The sequence below is a fragment of the Haliaeetus albicilla genome, chromosome 13 (assembly GCF_947461875.1).
Source record: "Haliaeetus albicilla chromosome 13, bHalAlb1.1, whole genome shotgun sequence".
Lineage (NCBI taxonomy): Eukaryota > Metazoa > Chordata > Aves > Accipitriformes > Accipitridae > Haliaeetus > Haliaeetus albicilla.
In genome coordinates, this window is record NC_091495.1 from 23,349,346 (window position 1) to 23,373,071 (window position 23,726).

Consider the following 23,726-nt stretch of genomic DNA (forward strand, 5'->3'; position numbering starts at 1 on the left):
TTAAATAAGTATAATAAGCACACACACAGACTAATTGCAATGTTTCCTCAGGTAATTCATGGCCAGGAGAAATGGCTACATTTGATTATGAAACTGGTGCTAGAAATCACAGACACACAAGTTCACCAGAACTGGAATTACACATATTTGAGAAAAGTGAGCTGAAGTGGGGTAAGCCTCCAAAAAGGCAGAGGAAGGAAACACTACTTTTCCTTGACAAGGCTCTGGGAATCTCAGGTTAACAAAGACCAAAGAGCCCTGGGGAAAGGACCACTTAAGATAGGAACAGGATATAAAGCCAGGGCATTTGAACAGCTCAACTTCTGATGAAAGTTTTTTTCTTTGTTTTCTTTTGTCATTGAGGTTAAAGAATTTAAACAGAATGGCTCAACACTGCCAGAGGCATAGGGGACATTCCCGACAAAAAACAGACCCATGTGCTGGGAGAGACCATTAGAAGATGCTGGGTTTGCATGTATGTTCACAACTGGCATTCAGACAAAGGGCGCACTGGAGCCTGATTCTCACTGGGCTGTTGCCATTTGCTCTGAAAAGGAAAAAAAAAAAAAAAAAAAGAAGAAACAAACAAAAATATCCATTATGGTGTGAAACCCTCTAGCTGCTTGCAGCCTGATAAAAATGTGGAGATAAGTCTGCATAAGATGACAAGAAATTTCAGTTCACATGTGGGTATCTTACAAACAAAACAAAGGAAGTATCAATGGACCTAAGAAAGGCAACAAATTCTTCACTCAGATCTGCTGTAAACCAAGTGTCTCAAGTGTCTTAAGGATCAGCCAACATATGATTGAACAAATTTAACAATTTCTTAATATATCTATATATGAACATCTACCCTTTTGAAATGTAAAGACAGGTTTAAGGAATTACAAACATTTCAAGTATTCTTCTCATCCTCGGGGAATTAATTGGTAATAGCAAGCTTTGATTTCTCTGGCATCCAAAGGCCTTAATTCCCCCCAGCCTAGCACAGCTTAGGGGGTATCACTGTTCAAAATAAGCCAAGTAAAGAAGGTGTATCAAGGTGCCCCCACGGGGAGTCTCTGAAAGACTGAATGCATAGAAAAAGAACATTTGCAACACGAATCCAAATAAAGCTGCCACAGCTATGGGTTGGAAACACAAGAATAGAGCATGAAATCATCAACAAAGCAGCTAGGAAACCACTATTATACAGTTTGTCCGTGCAATTACATCACGCAATTTGTTTTCAAGATACTCAAACAACCTTGAACAGCTCCAGATAAACTAATTTAATCAAGTCCAAATGTTTTCATTTAATCAAAATAATGTGTAACAAAACAAATTCCAAGCACCTAAATCCTAATCCTCAAAAAATAGCCCACGCTTACCCAAACAAGCCTTTAGGATGGATGGAAATTCCCTTCCTGTAACGTGTGTTGAAGAAAATGAAGATGGGTTTTGAAATGTTTGTCATCTGACTCTCCAAATTCCTTTTCTTTTACACCTCAGGGATCATGCTAGTTTTTGTCTCACTTCCCCTCACCACTCTTTGCCACTTACATGCTATCAACTATTCAAGTGTAAGCACTACTGCAATTACATCAACAGGCTCTCCAAGGAAAATGTTAAACTGTTCATTAGATTACAGTATTTCCACTGGATGCATCACAAATCAGCAGATTAATTCTTGTCTCTGAGTACTACAGAGTTATCCAGCATTACTACATGCCCCACAGCTGTTTGGGCATCTTTCACCCATGCTGTTACTAAGCACACAGAAAGCACAGGGACTAGCAAGCAGTTCCACCAAACACAATTTTTAACAGGAAAGAAGACATGGCATTCACTGAGGGGAAGCACTGCCATATGCAATATTCTTGTGATGTAGTACCTCTAAACACCGTATGTTTTAGGTAAAAGCTGAAACACAGAGATGCTATATATAGATCTGCACAATTGCTCCAAACTTATTTCCACTTTCTAATTGCTGAAACTCTAACAGCAACTCAAAAGGCACAGAGGCATAAGCTACAGTAAGGATGCTATCCTCCAGTTTAGACTCTTCCCTATACCCCTACCTTTTTTTTTTTTTTTTGGCCACATGCCTTTTCTTGTTGTCCCTCAAGTTTCTAACTACTTCATCCGAAACAGTTTTCTCTTCAGATTTTTGGTTGTAATTCAGAGGTGTTATGTAAAGAAGTGGCAAGTTAAGTAAACAATTTTTTTTTTTTTTTTTTTTTTTTAAGATTATCTTACTCTTGATATTACAAAGTTGTGCTTTGGGAAGCAGAGGGAGAAAAGGAAAGAAGCTTTAAGAGGACTTGACTTAATAGTATAACACCTCTACATTCACCTCTGAATTTACCCTAATGTTTGTATTTTGACAACTTTTAAGAGAAACATTCTATTGCAACAACCAAACACAATTTTTGAAAGTAAATCTGATGCCGAGAGCTCCAGCAGCAGATGAAGAATGCTCTTTTCTGCTCACCACTGAAAACAGGAAAGTGATGCCCTGCTCATGTGAATAGCCTAGTTAACAACCACAAATTCCTTGTTCCATACCACTGCTATTCACTGATCCAAACAGTGAGGACACCACCAGATCTGGTTCCAGACATAAGCAATCCTGTAGAAATGGCTACTCTCTGCTACTGCTGAGAGCACTCAGGGTATGTGACAAATAGCAGTACTGCATGGGGGATGAGCCTCCCCATCACAGCACTTTTTAATGAATCTCTAGTATTCAGCAAGAAGGCAAAAACATTCTGAGGCTCTCCTCTAGTTTCCTTTGCTGAATGCAATCTTGTGCATAAACAATGGCTTAAGTATAAGGCAAGAACTCAGGTAGATTAATAACATGTAATATGTGTAATTAACATGCAATTCTGTTTAGAAAGATGTTTGTAAAAGTAAGAGTGTTGCTGGAAAATCAGTACAGGAAAGGTGGGTAGAACAAGACTGCACGCTTTCTCAGTTGGGTACACCAAAAAGATACAAAGTAAAAAATACAATGAAAGAGCTGTCATACAGAAATCTCTCTAGTAAACAGTTTCATTTGGTTTATTACTAGTTTAAGTAGTTTTAAATTAGCTTACACAAATATAGATTCCACCAAAATGGCATGAATTTAAACATGTAATATTTTTACAATAACTGTAAATTAGTAGGAATGACAGACAATAGAACAGTACAGGTAAGGGGCATACTTCAAAGAACATTTCTTTATTATTAGAGGCTGTTTTTATCAGACTTGTTGAATACCATTTGTGAATAAGAACACCAAAATCTAGTTTGTTTATATACTCCCAGGGTTTTGTTTCTCCTCATTCTGTGCTTCTGTAGTTATAGCAATCATCAACATAATACGTACAAAGCTGTTATGCACGTTCCTTTGCATATGAACTCCCAAGTGTCAATCTTGTGAAAAAACGCAGTAGTCACTTCAGTGGGAGAATTAACATTCACATTTGTTCAGTGAGAAAGAAATAAAACAGCTAAAAATGTTCAGAAGTGGAAAAAACTTACTTTATGCCATTCAAGGTGGCATGTTCTATTATGCCAGACTTCTGATGAGGAAGTGATACGGAGGAACTATATCGAATATGGTCCCTTACGCTGTCACCTTCGCACTGCTTATCAGTAGATGTGTAAATATTATAACAAGGATCTTATCAAACATGTTTTTGCTCTGAATGCTGAAATACATTAATAGAAATAATCCTAAAAGGCTGAACATGATACTGAAGGCACTTCAGATGTTTCCTCTGGAAAGAAATAAGATCTGCAACACTGCAGGGAAAAATTTCAAACAGGAACCTATCTCATACCTAATGGTATGATAAGAAAAAATATGCAACTACTGAACTGGGTTCTCAGCTATTGTGAATTAACATGCTCACTGACTTCATTAGAATTTATCTTATATTTTTAAACTTATTACCAAGGGATCTTTAACAAAGTAATGCACCCCAGTTGGGAATGGGATCCTAAGTACTGCTGATTATCTAGACAAGGAAACCAAACTATTGCCAAAATAAACAAACTTTGTGGTGTTATTCCTGTCTGGATCTTGCACATTTGCGGGGGGGGGGGGAATTGTCATGTCTCAAATCAAGAGTTAGCCACAAAGACACAAAGACCAGTCCTGAAACAAGTTTAACACTTCCAAAATACAAATGATCTTTTCTGCATATAAATGTTATTTTCTGTAGGCAAAATTATTTTCTTACATTTGTACTGTTAAAATTATTTAAAAGAAACCCCCACAACACTAGGGATAAATTCAGAATAATGACGTCTCTCAGGAGTTAAATATAATCACTTATTAACATCTCCCCCTTACACAAAACAATATCAATGCTAAGCTGCACTGCGGGGGTCATTTTGTTGGTCTGCAGTTGAGTGCACACGACATTTCAAGACTGTTAGCATTAAAGATGTAAGCAAACATCAGAGTCCGAGGATGAACTCAACTAATAAGGAATTCTTGAGCAAGAGAATGAATCACATTCACATAATGACAACAGTCTTTACTTCGCTCTAACCCAAACGCAACCACATTCAACTCTGTCAAGACGACTAAAGCAGCAGCTTACCTCTAAAAATCCCAGAGTAAGGAGATCTGTGTACATGCCACATACAGATATAAGTGCCTTCCTTTTATATAAAATTTCTTTATCCAGAAACTACTAACAAGGTTACACGTGTCTTTGAATGATTTTTTTTCTGCAAAGAGTATCCTAAACTTCTAAACATTATAAGAACACGCGGCTTTTAAAAAATGGATTGCTTTAGGGAGAAGATACTGTCCTACAAATGCATTCCGCATTGTATAATATTATGACAGAACAGATGAAATACCCCTATTTCACTGTGTTCCAGGCAGAACAATTAAGGGGAAAAGAGTTTTAGCCTCCATCTCCTGCCGATGGTGTAACACAGCATTTGTTTGCCAATTTCCAAGGACATGCTGTAAAAGTGGTATGCCTGGGCCCTTTCTGAGATAGACTAAATGTTGCTGAGGATGAGATTCTCATTGCCTCTACTTAAAAGGCTCGTTAGCGTAACCAGAAGGCTACTTAGAGGTATCTCTTAGACTGTGAAATTGATAAATATTTTTGAAATCTAGTTTTTGTTCATCCAACATGGACCTACATTTTTCAAGAATAGGAAAGAACATTATAGCCTTCTTACAAAGCATGAAGTTTCATCCTTTTGGCCCCTTCATTAAGATCACTATCTTGAATTTAACAGCTCTCGTGTGCTAGATGGTACCTACATCTACTTTGAAACCATGTCTAACAAGTATTTCTAGTTACTAACATTCCAGAAAGTAATCAGGCATTTCTGTATAATGCATGTATGTTGGACAAATTGTTTCCACACACAAAGCAAATAGTTATTGAATCATTCTGCTTTTATTCTATCAGCAGTAATAATTTTATAAATGTGTCTGTCATATGTTATCTCCTATATCACTATTGGGCTTCTTCTCATGTAATATTTAATGTCTACCCTGAAATATTTTTCTGTGAATTATTTAGCTATCCTTACCAACTTTCTATATTTAATAACTTTTAATTTATACTTAGCACTATTTTCCCCCCTTCCACTTGTCATCAGTGATCCCCCCATGCCCCACCCATAATTACAAAATCAAATTGGTGTCTTCCTTCTTCTTTGCTGAATCATGACTGAACACTTCCAAAAGTAATTCCAATCTTCTCACACTTTTCAATATTTTTTTCTCCTAATCAATTCTACTTTCAATTTTCACTTGTCAAAGAATCTGTACTGAAGAAAAAATCATATATGAAGATTTAGGGAAAAAATGTAGGTAGCTTTGAGGATTGAATTCAAAGCATTGTTCTTTACTTGAATCTAGTCTCATGACTGAACTGAGTAGAGTTGAGAATCACTGAATAGAAGAGCAAGTAGTAGTCCCTAAAGCATCTGGACAGGCATGATTTTACGCTTTAAAATATGCTGCCAAGAATCCTGGGGAACTGCTCTTGCTCTAGAAGGATTCTTCCTCTCAACAGAAAAAAAATAAACAAATTCCCAAACAGCCTTCTCTTTCTGTCACTCTCCCTACTCCATGAAATGCCATACTGCACATATTAAAACAAACAAATAAAAAAACCCACCGAACAAAAAAACCCAGACATTGCACTAAGGAAGCTCAATAGCTATCATCATGCCTATGGCTATTTGACAAATTATCAGTTCAGTGATTTTGAAGTTGCTGCATGTTTACATTCGTGAAGAAAAGCCTTACAGATATACTATGTGTCTGTTGTAGCCGTGACCATTTTCAGGTTGCAGTCATATCATTTTACATAATAAACTTTCTACACCTTTTCACAGACAAATACACATTTTCTTTGCACCATACACGTTGACAGTGTAGTCCCAAATCCAGGAACTACAGCAGTTGTTTTTTTTAAATTCTATTATAGATCTACAATAATAGATTCAAAATAAACAGAAAGGAAAGACTAAAAAAAAAGAAGCCCACTGCTACAATGCAGTCTAGCTATTCTCTTAATGTTTTCCACTGTTGTTCTCACAATTTTGGAAGATGTAACTCTGTAAACGAAACTGTACTTCACTAGTTCTTCTCAAACTCCTTCATCTACCACTATCAGCACCAAGCTTTAACAAATCACATAGTCCCTTAAAGCCTAACTGGAGGAATTTCTGTGATGCTACTTAATGCAGCTACATGGCAATTACCAAGGAAGGCAAGTAGAAGAAAGCATCACAAAATCAGATTACCTACGTCTTCACGTATTATACATTTTCAGATCTCCCAACAGCAAACTTTCCATTTAAAATTAATTCTCCAACTCAGCCGCTAAGTACAGGCTTAGCTTCTGGGATGATTGTTATCGCCATGAGTAATTGAGCTTTATGTGAGCTCTTGAAAGGCTGTCCAGTGATTACCACCACTTAATGGTAGTGTCAACTCACTGTAAATAAGGTGCAACAAGTGTAACAAATTAGGTATACACTAGAAAAGAAGAACTGTCTACTTATGAAAAAGGGGGAGGGATGCTGTCTTTACTGGGGATGGAAAGCTGTGAGATCCCATACAAGGAAAAACAGAGTCTAGTAGGTATTGCCTTCGTTCTCTGTATCTGTATTAGAGTTGAACAAATTTCTAAATCTCCACTGCCTGTAATGTAAGTTTCAACACGCACCTCATATATGTAGATACTGACATTTAAGCTGTCTCAGTGTACATGCTTGTCCCACTGTGTCTCAGTTTTTCATTATAAAAGCATATCAATAGTAGGTATCAGCCATTCCTTAACGGCAGCTGCGTTGTCAACTATGGGAGACCCTGATATTGAAAACTGGCGAGCAGGTTCAGATCATAAAGGACAAGGCTGCAATATATTTTAGAGAAATACCCATTTGTTGAGTAAATATCATGATCGGCAAGAAATCCAGAATGAAAATGCACAAAATAATTTCACTGTACAACTCATATGTTTTCCTCAGTTTAAACTCTGTACTTTAAAATACCTCAGAAAGAAAAGTCGGATGTTGGTGACTTGCAGATGCATCCACCAAATCAATCAAGAGACAGCTGATATGCTCCCAGATGTTTCATGCATCCCTCAATGTGGGTCCAAAGGGCATGGAAGTCTCACAGGACATCCTTCCAAGCTCATGTGATAAGCCAGATATCCTCAGGCATGTCAAATGCAACTGTAGGCCTGTGTGTAAGTGACTGAAATGAGCACCATCTGACCAACAGCTGCCAAAAAAACTATTACAGTGTTAGTGTGGAAAGAATGGGATGGCTGAAAAACAATATTAGAATATCCAAATGCTATCAGAAAAATAAAAGGCATGCTCAGTCACAGAAAATGGCCTAAAGCCGTGGTTACTCAACATAAAAAGGGTATAGCAAAAATTATGGTAGTTAAGAAATGATTGACAGGAGGATTCTGGCTCAGTAACAGGCATGATGCTCACCATCACTCTTTGCTAAATCTGCTTCTAATATTCTCAATATCTGAGATGATTCAGACACTATTTTTAGAGGGAAGGGGATAGACAGAGTGTTAAGGGATGACTCATTCCTACCCTGATCATATTTGGTGAATCTATTGATTTTATTACCAGCTGATCCTGTTATATTGACTATATCACAACAGTTAGGCCTGGAATCAGTATACTAAGGAAAAAAACCCACTAGTTGCTGTTTATCAGGAATGAATGCATTACAAATGGCCAGTGTCAGACCGTTGATAATGACGCTAACTCATACAGAAAAGCTACTCCAGGCATTTCTTCAGATTTCTACAGTGTGTTGATAATCAATTTTATTCTTCGTGCAAAACATATGCAACTGAAATAAAATCTCTAGGGAAGGCCGGGTTTGAAAGTGTAGCAAGTTAGCAACACTTTTTTAGAACCATCATTCTTAAAACAACTTCCAGCAGAATAAAAAATGTAAACATTGCAAAAGACTATGTTGGAGTATAAAGACTTTACAGGTATCATTTTAAGCAGTCCTGAATAGCTTATTAATTGCCATTGTCAAAGTGGGTACACTGAAATCAAGGTGCCCAGTGTCTGATGAAAACTCACCCTTCCTATGTTCCCAGTGCTTTTAAGACTCTTAGTCCTCTACATAGCATAGGTGTGCCTGAGCATGTGTAATACTAACATGTATTAGTTAATGTTGTATTGTATCTGTTTTCAACAGACAGAACAAGAATTCCACACAAGGACAGATAAAAACAAACAACAAGCATCTTTATTGCTACAGGATCCTCCCAGGCTATACTCTTCCCTTCTGGTGTCAGCTGAGCAGCATTACCCACCTTTAAGGACTACAGGACTAATAAGTAACTTGACCATAATGACACTAAGCTGTTACTGCTCATGCACTGTTACATTGAACTGATCCTCTGGTCTGACACCATTCTCCTGTAAGGCTGTTTCCAAAAAAACATACTGGACTCTTGCATGGAATAAAAAAGTAATAACACCCAGTAGCGTAAGGCAGAGAAAAGAGCTGCTCTTAGACATCATACTACTTGGTTACCATCAGACAAAATGGCAAAATGTCCTGAAAAACATCTAAGCAGTTGGTCACACCTCTGTTACACAAAGGCTCCGAAAACCACAGAAGTAGCAAAGCTGACACTGCCCAGGGACATCAGCATCCTTATCGTTTCTGGCAGCTGAGTAATAGATATTTAGGCTGAGATTCATCCTATTTAACCTTTTATGCCTTCTTAAGCCATCTAAGTTAGGACTGTTGTTACCTGAGGTTTCCCACCCAGTCAGTGAAGAGAGGCTCACCCCAGCAGGCCATTCAGGCCATCCACAGGCCAACCTGCCATAAAGGTGTCTCTCATCGCTGACTACTAGGCTCCCAACTCAGGCACCTCAGTAAGATTTGGTAAGTGGGATGAACCCCCAGCTGTAGATCCAAAGGATCTGTGAACACTGATCCACTGCATCCCATACCACAAGATATCCTCCAATAACAAAATTATGTTTAGAATAGAAAAAGCCACAAAAACTGTAGTCATCACAAAAATTTCCACCGTTTCCAAACATCAGGAGACCACTCTCTGATTACTGTAACATTACCACAGTGCTTATTTTGTGTAAAAAGTTTACAAGGAGAATAAAGTAGGAATAGATTCTTTCAAGTGGATACCCATTAACATACAAATAATAGCTCGTAATCCAGACCTTCCTGGACTAGTTAAAAAGCATGAAAAACATAAGCTATCTAAGATTTTTCTGGCACTGTCTACATTACAAGAAATTGGAACATTTTCCAGGAGTTGACCTTGAGGAGGTGACACAATACGAGAATATTGGGAAGGATATTATTCAGAGTTTGAGTAATAAATTAGGTCATAGGAGAACAGTGAAAAGTAAAAGACTCAGATCCTGGAGTTCTGAAGGAAAAAAGGAGCAGAGTCAGTGCTAATGAGTAGGGAGGATAAAGGTTACTCTGCAGAGAAAGTACAGTTGGAAATCCATTAAAAAACACACAACTTCAACACTTCCCATTGTGGCTCTTTTAACAACACACAATAGTTGTATAAATTGTTGCACAAGCTGCATAAACCTAAAGTACAGTCAGAGCTTTGACTGGTCACATCCAGTTCCAAGCAATTAAATCATGCACCCAACTCCCCTGAGCTGTATACAACCACATTGACAAGCTTCACACTGCAGTGTTGTACCTGACCCTGTGCACTGAAATGTGTGCAAGTACAAAAAAAATTCCCTTTGCCGCCGTTGTCACAATAGGCATTCTTCGACCTATGAACGTCTGATTAGATTGAAAAAAGGTGTTCTAGCACCTACATATATAGCATCTAATATAACAGGCTGAATTTAATATAATGAAACAATAAGTAAGGTAGACACAATAGACCCATACTAACTGCAGAAAGATAATATTACAGCTTATATTATGAAGCTCGTCTCCTTTGGTTCCCTATACCAGCGGTCTGCAAAGCAGGGTGTGCTCACCCCAGGCAATGTACAAGACAATCTACTGGGATGCTGGAAAGAAATATGTTTTCTACCATTAAAAATAAAAAAAAATTTTCAATACAGAGTTTAATTCATCTTTATCTAATCCATTTTTAATTTCTATTTTTATATACTTTATAATATACATATACATAATATATACAGTAGTACATGTATATAATTTTAAATAAATAAACAAATATTGGGGAAAGTTCACAGTTCCCTTTTAACAGTTCAGATTTTTTATGGATAGATAGAAAACTCAAAGAACTTAAATGTGTGCGTAATGAATATATAGTTCATGTTCCAAACGAAAGATCCAGAAGTCTCTGTGCCTCTACACTACAAAACAGGCCTCTCACTTACAGTGATACTCAAATCTAAGAACTAATTATAGTTGGAATGGATAGGTGAAAGTTATACAGGCTACACTGTACAGAGACAGGGGAATTATCTGGAGCAGAATAAACAAAAACAGAATAGACAGTAGAGAGGCTGCATGGGGAAAGACTGCAATCAGTAGAGCAATGATAGCTGCTTGCTTCTGATTATGTTATGTTCAAAAGGATACGTTAAATACAAACCCGTCTGCTAAAAAATCTATCCATGATAAATGCCATATTTTAACCAGTAAAGAAATTTGTCAGACTCTTCTGTGCTTGCATAATTCAAAGGCAATTTACTTATTTTTTAAGCCAAAGTTGGCATATACTTGATCTTCAGTGAGGTATGTGCAAAGAGATTTGGTTTAGCAATAACAAAATTATAGCCGTACAAGGTAGTGTGTTTATTTGAATATGCAACAATGTAATCATTCAAATAAATGCACTCTTCGTTCTCTTTTCACAGTACTTCAAGTCAGATGTACATAAACTAATCCCTATAAATTAAAACCATATACAGTAAAATAAAGCATTATGCATTTTAACTTTGTGTTCTGTTTTGCTTTAACTTTGAGGGAAACATACTCCATGTGTTTTTGAATGGCTGCAGGTGTGGATTTTGTACCATTTCCATTTGTGGTTTTTCCTATGACTGCACATCCAAAAACTGTGTTCTCTAGAATATACAATTTGGTGAGTGCTTTGAGAGCAGATGGACTTTTGCTTCGCAGTCATGGTCTGAAGTCCTTAAGGTGAGCAAGGGAGTGGAAATGAGTTGCTAACAGGCTTGTCTAAGTTCAACTTCATTAAAATCATCTGGTGAAGAATGTATTTTCTTTAAATTAGCATCTGGCCTCCATTAGAATCAGAGGGAAAGATGTCAAATTTGAGTAATTATTTTAAGATTATGAAGAAAGAGCTCAGAGATGCTATAAGCTGTATGGTAGAAACCAGAACTATTCGTTGATGACAAGTACTGATAAATACATGGGGAAAAGAAAGCATTCCTTCTGAACAGATGTGGATATCAACAACAACAACAACAAAATCCTTAAGATATAATTTTTCTTTGTAATTCGAGTATAGGTGGCCAATAATTGAAAATGCATTAAAACCCTGACCACTGCTCAGACTACAGAGTAGTACACTTACATTACAGGGTAGAATTTTAGTTCACTAGTGGTTCAGATTAGGAAAGCCTACACTACACTACCTGTATTGTAAGTAAATTAATTCATTCTCCTGTCTGCTCAAATTTACTTCATAGAACAAAGGGAGACTGGAAAAAAGGAATATGTGTTAAATTGATGCTCATAAGTGGTTCCTCCCAAACTGATTTGCATTGGCTCTTCAGGCTGGGAAATACCTTTTCCCTATTATCTTCTATAAGGCAGAGGATGTAAATAATTCATAAAATAGTTCCACTGCTATTTGTCCTTTTTTCTATTTTAGCCACTCAGTCCAATGTCTGAGGAAAAATACTTGGCCTTCATTTTTCTACAGCTGTTACAATGCTGCCGCATGAATAAATCCTTCAAGTATGGTCATCATTTATACAGATTATATTTCAAATTACCAGCTAAAGCAGTGAATAAACTATAATGTCCTGATCCTTTTCTTCCCCCTCCCCACCCAGAGGGACACACACTCTGATAGACTGACCAAGTTCCTTGACTACTGTTGCAGAAAGTTTAAAAAGTTAATCTTTTAACCAAGTTGTCTGAGAATTCTGAAATTTTCAAGTGTCTGTCAGTGCCTGTAAAAAGAAAAAATATTTCATTTGGCAGCAAAAAGAGCATAAAACAATAAAGCCTGACAAGGCAGAAATTATAATTACTGCAGGAACAGTAGAAACAAAACAAAACTTTTACCAAATAAGGCTATAAGGTAGCCACCACAGAGACAGTAAAAGGACTAAACTGATAATACTGGGGGAATAGCAAGGCTCTTACATCACAGCTACTTCAGAAAAGGATGATACTTTGGCAAGTTCAAGTGCAAAACCCAGGGATATTTCAAAGTAACACTTCACTCTTACCCACACAGAATACACTACTATGAATTATCATATGCTGTTCTTGAGCTAAGCAGTTATTCCAGAAACAATCTCCTCATCAGTTAGGATGTTTGATGGCACATAATCAAGTTGAAAACCAAAGTATCTAAAAAAAAAAAAAATAATTCTCAGTTATGTTACCAAAAGGAATTTTAAAATCTCTGCATGACTTTTGTTATCAATTATTTTAAATCCTCCATTTGAGAAGCTACATGTACATCTGCTATTGAGTGCACCCTCAACAAGTTAGCAGATGACACCAAGTTGGGAGGCAGGGTCGATCTGCTTGAGGGTAGGAAGGCTCTACGGAGAGATCTGGACAGGCTGGATCAATGGGCCAAGGCCAGTTGTATGAAGTTCAACAAGGCCAGGTGCCAGGTCCTGCGCTTCGGTCACAACAATCCCGTGCAGCGCTACACGCTTGGGGAAGAGTGGCTGGAAAGCTGCCCAGCAGAGAAAGACCTGGGGGTTCTGGTTGACAGCCAGCTGAATTTGAGCCAGCAGTGTGCCCAGGTGGCCAAGAAGGCCAATAGCATCCTGGCCTGCATCAGAAATAGTGTGGCCAGAAGGAGTAGGGAAGTGATTGTTCCCCTGTACTTGGCACTGGTGAGGCTGCACCTCGAGTACTGTGTTCAGTTTTGGGCCCCTTGCTACAGGAAAGACATTAAGTTGCTGGAATGTGTCCAGAGAAGGGCAACCAAGTTGGTGAGGGGGCTGGAGCACAAGTCTTATGAGGAGCAGCTAAGGGAGCTGGGGCTGTTTAGTCTGGAGAAAAGGAGGCTGAGGGGAGACCTTATCGCTCTCTACAACTACCTGAAAGGGGGTTGTAGTGAGGTGGGTGCTGGTCTCTTCTGTCAGGCAGCTGGAGATAGGATGGGAGGAAATGGCCTCAAGTTGTGGCAAGAGAGGTTTAGGTTGGATATTAGGAAAAATTTCTTTACTGAGAGGGTTGTCAGGTATTGGAACAGGCTGCCCAGGGAAGTGGTTGAATCACCATCCCTGGAGGTATTCAAAAAGCACGTAGTCAAGGCACTCCAGAACATGGTTTAATGGGCATGGATGATGGTTGGACTTGATGATCTTGAAGGTCTTTTCCAACCTAAATGATTCTGTGATTCTATGCTAAGTCTCAGCTGAAGCCATAGGAACAGTGTTTTGCTGGGGCACCAGTTACATAGATCAGACATGATGGGTCATCTACCAAGGCTGACACCATTCACCAAGTAGTAACCACCACTTCATAATAGAGAAGGAAAGCATCTCTTCTAACATGTTGCCATTCCAGCAACTCTTACTAAATCCAGTACAACAAAACAAAGAATAAAATATAATGGTAGAAAACTGAACAGTGTACACCTCAAGCTGCCAAAAGAGTCTGCCAATTCTCACAAATCTACACAAATACTTCTACAAGCTGTTGGTCTTTTATTTGCCTTTATATGCCATCAAATTTACCCTCCAACATTATTTACAATAAATGCCTTTTCATATCAAACAATATTGAAAAATCTTCCTCAAATATCATAGTCTTACCGTAACTCTTAAATGTAGTAGGATATGTGCAGTATGTATCACACAGAGCAAAGAAACAACAAATTTATTACATAGCAAATGGCAGCAAGAAAATGCCATTCATTGCTCTTGGATCTCCTGTCATACACAAAACTACAGATAAAAATGTGCTGGCTTGCTTACAGTTCATTGCCATTTTTAACCAACACAATTCTTTGATAAGAGCAGAAGTGTTTGAATAAAAAGAAATGTTAACTTCTATGGCATCGATAGAAATTCATGATCATATGTCTGAATAAAATTCAGAAATTCTATCAACTTTTTGTAAAATAACTGCTTTACATTTTCACAGTTCTAAATAATTATGCTCTCTAGATTCTTTCCTAGATAGGAAATTCTCTTAGAATAATTATTACATAGTGAGTCTTCTTACTACATTTCCTTTGAATAACCTATTGTTTTAAAATATATTGGCAAAATTTTCTTTCATTACTTTCAACAGAAGACCAAATAAAATTTGAGCAAAATGTTTACGATGCTTCTTGGAAGTTTCTGTCTATACGTAATTGGAAACTTCTGGAAAACCTCAATTATCCAAAAACATTTGTACAGAGTCAACACAGTAAAAATTTTTGATACAAAATTCCGATAAGGAAAGTGCCAAAATTCAATAGGCAATATAAATCTGAGCGTTATTGCAACAGGCTACAAGATATGCAGATCACTGTGATCCATGCTGAAAGTTTTAAAATTTATGATTAAATAAACATATCTGGTCCTTCAAAATACAATGGACCAGATACATTTTCACTTCGGACATCATGACACCCTGTCATGGTGTGATGTCTGGCAGATCCTTATTAACATGTTGATATAGGACCAGGGACAAATGTACCTTTTATAGATGAGAAGAGAAGAAAGGAGGATGGATAAGTATCTTATTCTTTTCTAGTCTTACAAGGAAGATTGGCTCACACAGATTGGCTCACACAGACTGCAGGCCACAACACACACATCTGACATCATTCTCAACCTCACAACAATTCCCTAGAAAAACTAGCAAAGCTGTAGGAGAAACTTTAACTTTCACTCAAATTCAATGAAACAAGAAATAAAGGGTTCCTAAAAATCTGCCCTTCTTCCAAGGGAAAGCATACAACAAAACATTCCCTCATCCACAGTAACAACCTAAGTAAACTATGGCTGTGCAGAGCAAAGCCAGGAGGAAGGGCAACTGTGCAGGCTGTATGAAAAGGGATCAGAAAAAAAGGGGAAGGGAATGTTAAATGAAGAGATACTGATGAGCATTAAAGAGTGACATAAAGGGGAGTAGCAGAGCAACAATTCTATCACCCCCTCTGTTACAATCATCTCCCATTGGCTTGGGAAAAAATTCTTAAACTCTCCTTGGTCTCCATCCCCAGAATGGGGTATTGGTATTGGGACCAGTGCTGTTTAACATCTTTGTCAGCAACACGGACAGTGGGATTGAGTGCACCCTCAGCAAGTTTGCCGACGACACCGAGCTGTGTGGTGTGATCGACACACTGGAGGGAAGGGATGCCATGCAGAGGGACCTTGACAGGCTTGAAAGGTGGGCCCGTGCAAACCTCATGAAGTTCAACAAGGCCAAGTGCAAGGTGCTGCACATGGGTCACAAATACAGGCTGGGAAGAGAATGGATTGAGAGCAGCCTTGAGGAGAAGGACTTGGGGGTATTAATGGATGAAAAACTGAATACAAGCCAGCAATGTGCACTCACAGCCCAGAAAGCCAACCGTATCCTGGGCTGCATCAAAAGAAGTGTGCGTGGCCAGCAGGTCAAAGGAGGTGTTTCTCCCCCTCTACACCACACCTATGAGGCCCCACCTGCAGTACTGCATTCAGCTCTGGGGCCCCCAACATGAGGAGGACATGGACCTGTTGGAGTGAGTCCAGAGGAGGGCCATGAAGGTGATCGGGGGCTGGAGCACCTCTCCTATGAGAGAGAGCTGAGGTTGTTCAGCCTGGAGAAGAGAAGGCTCTGGGGAGACCTTACAACAGCCTTCCAAGTACCTAAAGGAGGCCTACAAGAAAGCCAGAGAGGGACTTTTTACAAGGGTGTGTAGTGATAGGACAAGGGGTAATGGCTTTACACTGAAGGGGGGTAGATTTAGATTAGATGTAAGGAAGAAGTTCTTCACTGTGAGGGTGGTGAGACACTGGAACAGGTTGCCCAGAGAGGCTGTGGATGCCCCATCCCTGGAAAGCCAGGTTAGACAGGGCTTTGAGCAACCTGGTCTAGTGGAAGGTGTCCCTGCCCATGGCAGGGGCATTGGAACTAGATGATCTTTAAGGTCCCTTCCAACCCAAACCATTCTGTGATTCTATTTCCTTGTTTGACACAGATACTGCCAAGTGCTCAGACACAAAATTCCTACAGAAAGATATGCACTTCTACTGAATAGTATGCAACTCTAACTTCTCATTAATAACAGTTTGAAAGAACTGCTTTAAATGAGACACAGAGCTGCAAGTGAATGTCGGGGAATGCAGCGGGTCTGCAGAATGCCTGATGATGCATGAGCAGCGTAACCTTGAGCAGTTTGTAGTGTATCCTTGAGAGTCTGGAAAGTCCCAAGAAGAGCTGTGCAAACAAGACAATGATAAGAGGAACCGTCCTGATGACTCACCAATCATGAACTGTTAGTTACTAACTAAACCAATCATATATGAACACATACTTTGAAGAAGGTAATAAAAAGGTTTGTTAGAACAATAAAGTAGCCATTTTGCACAATCCGATGTTTGTCGTGTCTGTCTCTACCGCGACAAGTGAACAGTGAATATAAACCTAAGTATTAAATGACTGCTTCCTTTACTAAGTTCTGCAATTCCTTTGCAATGAATGAGGTGGGGATCCTGTGCAAAAAAATAGAATGTAAATCTATAATTAAATACATATGCACAATAGGGAAAAAAAATTAAAGAGCATGAAGAACATTAATTTGGGCATTTCCTAATTCCTTACTGCTTCATTTTACAGTTACAAATTAGTCGCTGTTCTCCCATTCTTACAGAGAGAAAATTAATTTCAAAAATCGTTATTTTGGAATGCAGAATAATTTTGAGGAGAAACAGGACACATCACTGAGTAACTTCAACAGTGAATGAGAGAGAAAACTCATATGTTATTCTATACACATCCTTTCCTATGCACATGTATCAACCCTGTTTTACAAGCCTCTGCAGATATATCAGGACTGAAATACCATACAAACTGCACATGCATCAATCCAATAGAATAATGAGAATCATCTATTCAGCAGAAGTTTCCACTCAGATTAAATGCTTTCATTCTCCAAGCCAATGAAATATTGGAGGTTGGTTAGTTTAAGTGTACAACATATCCCATTCACAAAATGAAACTGAAAAAAAACCCCCAAGTTTCACTGAAGCAGACTGGCAATCAAGGAGATCCTTCCTTTCAAATACCAAGCTTTCATCACCTTCAACTGAAATACTAGAGCTATTCCTGAGAGCAGCCAAAATCTCAGCTACCTGAAAAGCAATCTGTTTCTTGTTGTGGGTTTTTGTTTTTAATGGCTTATCCATATCTTATAAAATTTTCAGGAAACAGGATTTGTTCCTTGCCTGGACTCACTGGTACCAAGTTTCAGCTGAAATGACAAACAGCAAAATTTAAGAATCTGAAATAACCCATAGAAAAACTTGAGTAGCTTTAGTACAGGCACTGCAACTTACTCTCTGAAAATAAAAAATGTTTATGGAGTTCAGCACAAAGTTTAAAACAAACACAAAATTTTACTCTGGTTCATTATTAGAAATAATGGATTATTAAGAACAAAGCAATGAGATGGCTAACTGCAATCTGTCATCAGAGAATCTAAATTCAATCTCGTGTACTAGAATGCTGCTCCTGCTACAGAAATGCATTTAGATCTAACAACCTAAAGCAGTTTCCTAAATTCCCCACTCATAGTAGTTATCTATTATTATTAATAAGAGTTAGTTTTCAAATTAGGACATATGAATTTATCTTTCCTGGGTTTAGGAAGAAAAAATACTTAAAAAAACATACTGAAAAAGTGCTGTTCATTGCTTTAAGTACGTATTTTCTGACACAACATTCTGTTTCATGGTTGCACTTCTAAAATGTCAAATGATCAGAATAAGAATTTCTATGCATTTTGGATAAACAGTAAATCAATAAGTTTAGAACAGAGATTTAAAAGCAAAAAGCACAAGTAAAACATAATACAGATGTTAAAAATATAACAAAAATAAATTATCTCAGAAGACCCAAATTACTTCTGCTTTATGTATCAGGAGACATCTCTATTAGGACAAGCCTAAGCTAATGAGAGGCACTAGTTAGAGAACAGATATAAAAATTATTTCAGTAGTATATATTTTAAACCCCGATTCAAAAGCTCTCAAGAAACTGCAATCAGTGAAAGAACTCAATCTACAGGTGTAGGATCTCTCCTCTCTGGTTATTAAGAAGTTAAGTTCACTCAGCAATTTTATTTTTAACTGGAGAGCCTTGAAGTCACAGTTTAGACCTCTTTCTTATTCCTCTTCTGCAAAAATGATATGCTTTTGGTCTTTTAAAGGTAATAGGGAAGACAGAAAGCTACAGGCAGGTTAAAAATCCCTATACATGTGTAGCAATGTGTTTTTATACATTTTTAAACATAACACTCCCTTATCTTTCCATCAAATACTATTATAGGCTGCTTTTGTTGAATATTTCTAGCAGCCTATTGTACACAGTGCATCACAAGCTGCATGGCCTGAGGCCAGGAAGGAAGGTGTGGAACACGTCTTCACAGGTCAATTTCCACTCTCCAAGTTTTCAAGTATTTGAGAGAAGGTCATGTTACAGCACAGATTTACATTGCAGACAAATTACACGGCTGCCTGTTCACAGCATTTCATAATTTCAATTAAAAAAATGAGGTGAAATGAAAAGAGGGGAGAATAACCTTATCCTTTCACAGTAGTCAGAAAATTAAACAAAAATCTTACTTAACTGTGGTTCTTGCCAAAACATTGGTAAAAATCTGTATTGACAGTAAACACAAGTTTAAAGTATTTGATTTACCAATCCTTTACAAAAGCCTTTTCTTTTTTAATGCCTCAGAACAACCATAAATAAACCCAAAATGTGCTGTATTGATCTTTTAAAACAGTTTTTATTATCATTAGTTCAAAACATATATATTTTTACAATCATGCATATTATCAAGGAATGTGTTATTAATTTCAAGAGCTTTCACCCACAGTCTGATAGTCTAGTAGGAGGGAAATGCTCTTTGTATCGTCTGTCCGGATGAAAAGAAGAATAACTTGAAATAGCTTTCTCCTCCCTCGGAGCCTGAAAAATAGTGCACTTTAAAAAGGGCAGTATTGGCCAGCATCAGCACTGCCTGACATTATGTTTATACTAGACAGAGACTAAAATTACAATGTTCATATCTGGCATTCTTTGAGTACAATTTGGCAAAATAATTAATTTTAAAAGTTTTTTCAGAAAACAATACTACGATATTTTCAAGATAACAACAAAATACTTTCCAAGAGCAGTTAAGGATATCATAATGTGAAACCACAAATTTAAAAGTTTTTAGGTATGTATCCTTATATCTGTGTTTCTCTTAGCTTACAAGACTAATACTTGCACACAAATTCCTACCATGATATATAGTGTACAGTTAAAATATACTAATCATTATCCTAGATAGCTTTCAGGATTTGTTTCAACGCAGTCAAGCAGTTGTAGGGTTTAGACTGGCATACTGCTGATACTCTTACTGAGCAAGCAGAAAGAATAAACATTAACAGAGAAGTGACTGCCTTCAATAACTTCAATTGGACTTAACATTATTTCAGTTTCTAAAAATGACAAATAGGAAATCTGATTTACTTTTAGAAGTAAGAAAAAGTTTTAAGCTGATGTATTTTTAAAAAGGATTGTAGTTTTAAGGAACTCCTGAAAAACTTTTTGTAGACAGATTCACTGTGTTAGCTAGATTTTATGAGCATTTGATACCTATTCAACAAGCAAAAAGAGGAAATGGAACTTTTTGTGGAACTTGACATTTTCTCTATTTACGAACACAAACTCTGGGGGAAGAATTTTACTAAAAGCTTCAGCTTAGCATGTTGTAGCCCTGCAGCTGAAATTCAGATGAAAAATATGGGAGTTTTTTTCTATGACACAAAAGGAACTTTTGGGAACATTTCCGAAGGACACCAGAAAGCTTGTCTAACAATGGTTCCTACTCAGTACAGTCCTCCAAACAAAGAGTAACAGATGCACAACTGGTATTAATAACAAAACATCTCCTCCCTCTGTTAGTCAAGAGAGGACAGCTAAGGACAAATACAGTTTCAGAGTACTTACCTACTCGGAAGTTAGTGGCTGTCAGAGTGTCAGCAGCATGGCCGTTTTCACTAATAAGGGTGGTGGTATTTCCCTTCTCACAGTTGTTCTGACAGTTGCCTTTGGTACAAGTCACTTTGCAGATGCTGGGTGTAAAGACCACCTTGATGCGACCAGTGTGATTTCCCACTGTCAGCGGAGGCAAAGAAAAAAAGAAAAATAAACAGATCACTTTAGTATCCATTGATTTCCTTCAAAAAGTTTTTGGAAAAAAAAAAAAAGGCGGAGGGGGAGAAAAAGGCGACAGGTCTACAGGAGGAGGGCAGTCTGCAGTGCTCTCTCTCATAGATCTCCAGTGGTGTCTCTGAAACAGGAGTAGGAAGCTTAGCAAACAGAACTCTGGGATCCACTCCAAAACCACATTTAAAGTCAAGTCACTGGAGTGGGATTAGTAATCACAATGCTGCACTTTATTCACAGGCAGACAAAGAGCAATACCAAGGGCATGACAGCTTAAATAGCCAACCCTGACAGGCAGATGTAATGTAAAGAGGCTGGCTGTGCACCTAGGGGTGAATAAACTCTTGTGTCCTCCTGCATACTTTTCCTGTTTCTGCACTTATTAAGTCACTATTTGTAGCTCGACCTCTGGAAATGTTTTAGGCATGCGGCATGTCTGAAAACATCTGTCTCAAATCTCCTGGCACCCCAGCCCAAAGTGGTCAAACCTTGTGACGCAGCTGCCTGGACCCATTTTTTCACAGTTTTTTGGCACTATTTTTCCACAAGGATTTACATATTATAGACTGAGCTTTGCTGTCAGCCTTTGTTTAAGTAATAAATAGCTCAGGGAAAAGGGTAAGTATCAATGCTTGAAAATACTGGTTCTAAGCTCAAAGATTTAAAAATGGCTAGATTCTCTTTTTTTATATAATTCCTTACAGTCATTTTAAAAACTAATGTAACGAAGACTAAGCAAACACTACGTTTATATTAAGCTAATTTAAAGAACTTTTTATTAGATAATTTCATTTAAAAACAGATGTATTTGATCCCACATCTAACAGCTGAAGACAAAAAAGAGATTAAAACTACTTATTAGGAAAATTAGGGAAAAAGAACAGAATCCATTTGCAATTATCTAAAGAGAAAACAGTTTGTCCTCTGCACACTTACTAATAAATTCAGCAAGTTCTTGTAAATGTATCACAGCATCTTTGTGGAAACTATTAATAAATGCTTTCATATCAAACCTAACAATCCCAAGAAACAACACACAGAAAGAGAAAAAAAACCCTCATGTCATAGAAATAAAAATGTTGCTGGATAGTTGTCTAACCTAGTTTATGAAATACCCTCTGGACAAACATTTTTTTTAAAATCTCAAGAAAATGAAGAAAATCTTCCCACTTCAAAAGAATATAAAGCCTTCTTACTTCTGGCTCTTCATAAACAAATAATTTAAAACAATTGTGCCAACTGTTTTGTCTACAGTAAAGGCATTGCTCTATTTGAACAGCAGCTGTAGTACAGATGCTCCCACCTTATTCTCCCTAAACAATAGTTAGAAAAAGCACAGCCCAGACAGACACAGGAATAAAATATTTCAATTAAAGGCTAGTATTGTGATTTTAGTCAATTTAGAAGACAGCCTGGATTCTTGGATGCCAAGCATTTCTGACAAAAATTATTAATACGCCTTTCCCAATGAACAAACTTAAGTGGCTTGTGAAATGCTGAGCTAGAACTTCTAAGCTTTCCCTTTGTTAAGCACAGCTTCACAAGCAATACTGCCATCCTTGTATTTTATTTGCACAGTTTTATATATATCTTTTCCTAGAAAAGGCCAATCCATTTTATATTTTCAGATGTTTTAGTAACATTTTTCCTTTAGGATGTGATCTAATTAAAAAAACATAGTTAGTTGAGTCACAAAAGCCAGCCCTGTATTGGGGGACCCACACAAGTTTTCCAACTTAGCTAAAAAAAAAAAAAAAAAAAAAAAAAAAAAAATTGGCTTTGCCAGTATAGATGGAACTAAACCATGATTTAAATCTCCATTATATAGTATTCTGTATTATGTTGTTGAGTGCTGAACTGTAGCACAATTTGGGCACAATGTTTATGACAAAAAATCATATTTTTTAAATAATTCTTATTACATAGTTCAGATTTTACCTGCAAAATTCTGTAGCATAATTTTTTTGGTAGAAGAGACACCTTAGTATGAGACTGAATGGAAACTGTGAATTTGCCTCTCACCCCTTTTGGGTGAGAAAATGTTAGCATGTAAGTTTGGGAGTAACAGCATACGAACAGCAGTTGAATAGTACCTTCAAAAACACAGGCTAGTATCTACAGAGGTAAAGACTATCTATGAAAGAATACTTAATGCAGCTTTTTAGGGAAGTAAGAAGTCTGAAAAACAACATGATGTAAGCCCTAGCCCCTACAAATATTCAAATAATTATTCAGCAATGCTTTTGCTATCAAACAAAATCAATTCTCACATATTCCTGTTTTACTAGTTGCAAAGAGCCAGAAATAAGACAGCTTCATATTCTTTTGACATCTTTCTCAGATTTATGAAAACTATAATGAAACCATTACTTTCTTCTCCTTCCCTAGCAGGCCACAGCTTTTAAATTCCTCAATTCTTCTGGAGACATTTAGGAAGGATACAAAGCTAATGATGCCCTCTGAGCTGAAAATTGACAAGTGTATTAGGAGGTGATTCAAGGCAGAGACATTATCTTCATCCTCTGTAGTTGTACCTAAGTAGACAGTACTATCCTCACACATCCTAAAGTTTAAGGACCTTTACAGTGAGCATAATACATGCAGGTTTAAATTGAAAACAGACCATAAACCCTTCTCC

General features: G+C 37.5%; 1 protein-coding gene across 8 annotated transcripts in view; it reads right to left on the reverse strand.

Moving 5' to 3' along the window:
- The window catches only part of LTBP1 (latent transforming growth factor beta binding protein 1), a 209,152-nt gene that overhangs the window by 119,966 nt on the left and 65,460 nt on the right, over positions 1 to 23,726 (reverse strand). For 5 of the 8 annotated variants that reach the window (XM_069800474.1, XM_069800473.1, XM_069800475.1 and 2 more), the window contains exon 5: positions 20,870 to 21,037. In XM_069800474.1, coding sequence (XP_069656575.1) covers positions 20,870 to 21,037 — 168 coding nt within the window. Of the gene's footprint in view, positions 1 to 20,869; positions 21,328 to 23,726 lie in introns of those variants that run through there. The other 3 variants (XM_069800478.1, XM_069800477.1, XM_069800476.1) reach the window with 3 other exon arrangements.